The sequence below is a fragment of the Frankliniella occidentalis genome, unplaced genomic scaffold (genome assembly GCF_000697945.3).
Source record: "Frankliniella occidentalis isolate FOCC.00 unplaced genomic scaffold, Focc_3.1 Scaffold142, whole genome shotgun sequence".
NCBI lineage: Eukaryota > Metazoa > Arthropoda > Insecta > Thysanoptera > Thripidae > Frankliniella > Frankliniella occidentalis.
Window position 1 is genome coordinate 665,271 of NW_026267269.1, and position 6,749 is coordinate 672,019.

A 6,749-nucleotide genomic window follows, 5' to 3' on the forward strand; every position below is an offset into this window, starting at 1 on the left:
AATAATAATACTCATCACACTTTTCCAGTTCGCGCTGCTCGAGAACGTCCTTACCAGCATCTCGGACGAGTTCGAAGTCCTGCGCACCCACAGGCTCATGTTCTGCATCGGCACCGCCCTGGTCTGCTACGTCATCGGTCTCTCCTGCGTCACCTACGTACGTTTAGCATATGAGTTAATCGGAGACCATTGAATGATGCAAACTCTCTAGTTTGAAAAGCCTCTGCTCACAAGCCCTTTTTACCCTCTCGGTTGCAGGGAGGGAACTACGTGCTCACGCTCATGGACGTGTACGGCGGAGGGCTGGCCGTCCTCTTCATCGCCATCTGCGAGTGCTGCAGTCTCGTGTGGATTTATGGTAATGGCGGATGAGGTGTCGTCCCCTCGGCGGGACGCGCGCCCGCCGGTCTCCGCATCGAACGGCGCTCCGCCGACGGTTTTCTCACACTTAACGACACCGCGCCCGCGCGCCTTTTTATCATTTTTTCAGGGCTCCGCCGTTTGTGCGCCGACCTCGAGTTCATGCTGGGCTACAAACCGGGCTTCTACTGGCGGATTACCTGGGGCTTCTTCGCACCCATCATTTTGACTGTGAGTTTGAAACACGGCGATGGATTGCGCGTACTGCTCCCTTTGCTATCGGACGCGCTGACTCCGTGTGCTGCGCAGGTGATCTTCGTCTACTCGCTCGTGGACTACAAGCCCCTCAAGTACGAGGAGTACGACTACCCGGACTGGGCCGACGCGCTGGGCTGGATGCTGGCGCTGGCCTCCATGATCCAGATCCCCTTCTGGGGCGTGATACAGGTCTGCCGTCAGCCAGGCGCCACGTTCAAGGAGGTGAGTGAGTTGAGTGATTGAGTGAGTTGAGTGAAAGAGTCGAGTGGCCTGAGTGAGTCGAGTGAGTGCGCTCCTGGACGAGAGACCGTCATGTTGTGCTGTGCTTGCAGAGAGTTCTACAGGCCATTGTGCCCAACGAAGACTGGGGTCCGTCGGATCTGTCTCTAACGGAGGAGTACAAGGCCAGCCAGAAGGGCAGCAGTCCCACCACCATCACCCTCAACTCGGTCGTGCACCACAACGGTAAGCACATTGTGTGTCTTGTACTGAGTCGTGTCTGAAATCGAGACTGAAAAACAACCCCGACCCTTAATTGACGATTGTGTCGTTTAGAAATTGAAAAGCTGTAGATCATAGGTCTCGATAGAGATTCTTTGTAGGACATACACGTACCGAATTAGTTACAGTGAATTAATTGATTTTACTAATTCTTCAATGTATTGGTTAAAAAGTATTCGTGTGTATAGATCACACATTTTAGGATATTATTTTCTTCGTCGAGTTAGTTTAACATGATTACATAATACTATAGTGAGTGTAATATTGTGGATCCTTGTTTGCTTGGATAAATTCTCTCCAAATGTAACTTGCCTGTGAAGTTTTTAGGAAGGAAAGGGCCCGGACACCCGACACCCATGTCTGTCTTGAAGAAGACTTGTGTGAGGCGGTCTGCTTCTAGCGCCCGAGTGCATTTACATCGTATTCAACCCGTTGAACTATAGGTTCTATAGTGGGCTTGGGCTTTTATACCAGCAGTCTTTTATTTTATATTTTGTCGAAAGTCGCACTCTTACACGACTTGCTGGTGTGTCTGCTAGCAAAATAGTACACTTGAAGCTGTGTGTTAGTAGCATATGGAATACGGGCTTGTTTAGGAAAGCCCTGTTTGATGTTATATAGGGAGATAGTCATAGTGTTTAGTGTGCCTCACCGTTTAGGGCACTCGCAGAAGTCCTCGACAGCGGCTGTGTGTGTCATCATCGGCACGCTTAATAGCATTTCCATTGTGTCATTCATTCGTAGAGAAATCCATAATTAGTGAAAACTTAGCGAACGAAGTGTGAAGTGTACCAAGGCGGATAACAATCCCCGTTGGACTTTGTAGTCACATGCATGTGGATGGGTTGCCAAACCCTAACCGTTCACTCGAAGGCGCCATCGTTAAGAGACGGCGTGCACGCATGTATGCGGTTTAGTATATCTACGATATTCAAAGCAGGTTTTAACCAGCCGGTATTTGACGTCAACGCCAGTTTAGAAAACACGCTTTTCATATAACTTAAGACCATCATCATCAGTCATAGCCTCCTTTGGATTTGTGTTCGCTTTCACGCTTTCCACCCCCCTTCCCGAGCGCCCTTGCAGCGCATGGCTTGAGGTCTCACCTGCGCCTCGTTCTGTCCGCAGACCACCAGGCCTCGACGGAGACCAAGGCGCCGCCGTCCGAGACAACCAAACTCGCCGATGGGGTGGCGTAGGACCGTGGTGGACGTGGGCCGCCGGGCCCCGGCCAGGGTCTGACCGTGAGGGTTGTTCCAGGTCGTGACCTGTGAGACGCGCACCTCACGTTCTGTGTACTTTTGTGCAGAGAACAATGTGACGACGCACACGCTGCAGACGGCCACGACTCGGCTGCAGGGCGGGGTCTAGGAGCCCAACAGTTTAACGCTAGCGGGCGCGCCGACTCCCACCGCCGGCGCCGAGCAGCGTCTTCGGCCTGTTGAAACCACTACTGCGCATGTTTGGACTGGTTACATTTCTCGGGACGAGGAGGTGAGCAGGACTCGAGTGCTCTATAGTGGAGCTTAATTATTTGTTAATGAAATTAATTGTTGACACTTAATTGAATAGGTTTTATCGTTTCTTGAATTTATTACAATATTGCTATAGAGACTAACGTTTTTACCGCCATAAAGTGTGATAACCAGTGTCTGAGTACAAAAAATTGTGCTGTAAAGCACACGCGTAGCGTTGAAATGGAGGTACTAGGCTACCCATATTTTATCCCCCTCTTATGCCAAAAGACGGGGGATCAGACACCACTTTTCCGAACGACGGGAAAAAACTAACGTGTCACAAGTGATAAGTAAACTAAGTAATTCATGTTGACTCCGCAAGGAGATTAAGTAGGCCTATTATGGCCAAGTATTTCAATTGTTTATGTAAATGAAACATGTAAATGAATGTGTAGTTGTCTAAATATAATGCATTTAGTAGGGTTTACAAATGTATAAGATTGAAGTACTTGCTAGTATTACAATTATGCAGGGTACAGACAAAACCATGGGATTATTCTACTCCTACTTAGCCACATCGCCAGGTACTGCATTCCTTTCAAGTACGTCAGTGTGCTCGTCTAGAGCACATGACTTGCCAATTTCGGTGTTAAAACCATTGCGTCCGCATTCCCTTTCAGGGTAAATATTTTTGAAAAACTCCGGACTTTTGTAAATATTCCACCCCACCACCAAAAATATAATTATCCCATAATGTTCATGTTTGTACTGATGTAAATAGAAAATGATCGTATACCACACGTGTTATCAGTGCTTCGCGCTGGTGATATTACCGAAAACATCTAACTTTTGATTAGATGTTGCCTTAGGAATTGTTTTAGGTATGCAAATCGTAAAATTATACGTATTGCGTATGTCGTTAAGTTGATATCCATGTTGTTCTAGTGTGACTGAAAATTGAAAAGTATCAGATGGGAACAAAGTTCTCCATAAAAAAATTATTAGATTCATCGTATTTGCTTTGGATGGATGTGTCCTAGTCATATGTGCTCTGTTGCTATCATGTTCTTTGTCTCCCGTGGATGTGGATAAACCATTTCCGACATCTTTATTGACAACGAATTAGGATTTCACGACCGAGTTTTCGATTCCACGTTATGATATAACGTCATTACCTGTCTGTCTTTTTCGCTTGGATTGCAACATTTGAAGACACTTTGCTTTTCAGAAGCTGATTTGGTATGACTGTGCCAAAAGAGTAGCACTCGTTGTCGATCTATGCTTTGCTATATCCGCGTGGGTCTATGTTGGAGTCAGCGGTAGTGACTACAGACTCTATGCTGTTTCTTCTCTGGGGTCATCGACCTCGCGCCGACCATTATCATTTTCTGATTGGCGAGATCGTTTTGCCTATGTTATTCTACCTAACATTCTGACTGTAACTGTAATGCCTAATTTCTTCCCCTCTACACGCGGCTTCAAAAAATGCCCTTTCTCTTTCTATGAATGGTAGTCTTTTTACCATCCTTAACTGGTTATGCCATTGTAGCGTTAGACGAAATCATTTATCGGGCGTTAAATGTGCTCGGCGCTACCGAGGTACCCTCTACTTTCGAATTTTTCAAAACATTGTAATGTCATGGGAAGAATGAAATTGGCATTTTACATTTTTTGCAAAATTGGCGTTAAATATGTGCTTTTATTTGTTATGACAATACATGATATTTTTGTAAAAAGTTGTGTTTTGCAATCAGCCAAAGTTAAATCTGTGCCAGGCTAGGATAATGTGCACCATAGTCATGTAGCAAATTGGGTAGTCAATAACGCACAGAAAAAAAGAGTTCCTTATTCAGCTGAAATGCAAGTGGTGCACTTATCTTACGCAGAACTGTTTTAGCGTACAGCTAGAAAACGTATAACTTTTTTTCCGGTTGCTTTCGCGAAGAGAGGCTTGATGTGCGTATATTTCGTATTGAAGACAATATAAAGATGCTTTCCTCGAAGAAAAGTATTTACTTCGAGGTCTGCAAGGCCTACACAAGTGTAAAGTCGGTGATTTACGTAAATACAAAGAACTGAGACATATTTTTATACATGTAAATCTTTTTTCTTTCACTGGGGGCGCGTTAGAAGTCGAAAACATTTGACAATGTCACGTCATACGCCGACGGAGAGGGCAACAAAAAGGAAAAAAAAATCTGTTATTGATGGGTGGATGAAAGAACCCACTAGCTGCTCTATTCACCAACCCATTCAGTAGATAAACTCGTTCATTTTGTTTGTCAAGAAAAATCTTTTCAAACAAACAACCATTGTCTTGTGCAGGGACCTCATTTAGCCCTGATTTTACAATTCATTGGAAAATGATTGTATGTTGTCATTGTATTTTCGTCCGTTCTGCATACTAAAAATTTATTGGGTGTTATATTTGTTAGGGGTTTAAAGTTTTATCACCGGTTTGAAGCGGAATTAGCATTAAATTCGGGCTGCCTGCATCATGTTACCCCTGTTGTAGAAACAATATCGCGACAACCAGTCGTCTAATCATCTTTAAATGAGCGGTTATTTTTCAAAATGTGTTGCTAATTTTATGAGAGTAAAGAAAGGTGTGGTAGATTTCCATTGTAAAAAATTAGACACGTTTCGGTTGAACCCACGTAAGTGCGGTGGCATTAAATTCGAAGGTGTATTTCATATCTATTTGTGCCATTGCTAGTTGTGTGCAACTGTTACTACTTTACATACTGCATACGAACGAAAGATTAGAAATATGTTGTATGTGTATTCCGAGTAAATGATTTATTGTTGGCTGTCGTACGTTAGTATTAGGGTGCAAGTATGTTGCAAACAGCAACTGTACCAACAATATATAGTCAAATAGGAACTGCGTCATTCTGTGTTAAAATATACAAAGCAATTGTTATTTTTCAAGCGCAAAAGTACTTACATATATGGATGTGATGTAACTATTTTTAAACACAATCATCAAGTAGATGAGTGTGGTATAAAATTAACGTACATCTACCAACTAGATGATAATCGGTGAGTGAAGTTTCGTCATAGATGAACAGAGTGATTGTTGTAGCCGTACAAAACATTATTCCTGTGATTTTTATCGTAGAAAGCTCAAATTTATGTGACTTGTTTATTTCGCGCAAACGTATGCACGCAGACGCGTTGCGCGATCGCGATCCACAAAAGTGTTTCAAGCAGATCTATTGGTCCGTCAAAGCGGGCCACCTTTCCAACTTGCGTTTCAATTGTAGCAACAGAAACTGATTTGTTGCAAAATAAATTAATAGCAGGAGTGTGTTTATCGGAAGGAGATTTTTTGGAAAGTGTATTGTTGTGGGAAATGAGGCTTTTGTAATTTTCGCTCACAGTATATTTTAAAATTACGAACATCATAAATTGTATATTTGTATTGAACGAATTTTCTGTCAATAGAAGTCAATTTCGGCCGCATCTCATGCGGTACAGTAATGTACAGTCATCTCACGTGAGCTTCATAGTGATAATTAATATTCACATTGTATGTCATACGAAAATATCAGCCTCACGTCTTATGCACATTCTCTCGTTTTACTGTGGTTCATCTAGAACATTGTCTCCGAACCCATTGACATTATCCGAAGTTTAACCAGAGAAGATTGCTACTATGACAAGGAAGTATTTTCAGTAATGAATGTGTAAGTAAGTGATGACCCAAGATCCAGCGATCGCTTCAATTTCGCTTGGTCAGTGAACCCTGCTCTCTAGTTCAAATTAAACGTGTCAATCTAAAATATTATGGAGAGCAGTTTTAATTGATTCAATTATTATGTGATTGGTGGTGATCACATGGTGCGTCGTCATTCGTTTGGTTTTTGTTGAACAAGGGAGGGGCAGGCCACGGGCAGGCCCATACTGAGTAGGCAATAGTCATCTCTTTACAGTACTTTATAGCAATAAAATGGGAGATAGTGCAACAAACCGTGTATTCTCAAAATAAATATACTTTCAAATCACTCATTGTGTCACATATCATTCCGTCGCCAACAACCAAACATTTGACCGAGAAAAGTAGGGGGGGGGGGGGGAGCATCCCGTAGCAGAAGCATCCACCTCATCAGCAGCGTCTTGGTCGTCGTTGGAGTGAACTTCCGGCGAGTCACCCCGCCGCCTCGCCGGGCC

The 6,749-nt window shown here is 43.6% G+C and overlaps 1 protein-coding gene across 1 annotated transcript in view; it reads left to right on the top strand.

Annotated features, from left to right (window-relative positions):
- The window catches only part of LOC113205678 (sodium-dependent nutrient amino acid transporter 1-like), a 22,995-nt gene extending 16,412 nt beyond the window's left edge, over positions 1-6,583 (top strand). The window contains exons 3-8 of the mRNA XM_052270875.1: positions 6-157; positions 259-358; positions 491-591; positions 670-840; positions 951-1,083; positions 2,248-6,583. Coding sequence (XP_052126835.1) covers positions 6-157; positions 259-358; positions 491-591; positions 670-840; positions 951-1,083; positions 2,248-2,318 — 728 coding nt within the window. The 3' untranslated portion in view covers positions 2,319-6,583. The remainder of the gene's footprint in view (positions 1-5; positions 158-258; positions 359-490; positions 592-669; positions 841-950; positions 1,084-2,247) is intronic.
- The last annotated feature ends 166 nt before the right edge of the window (positions 6,584-6,749 follow it).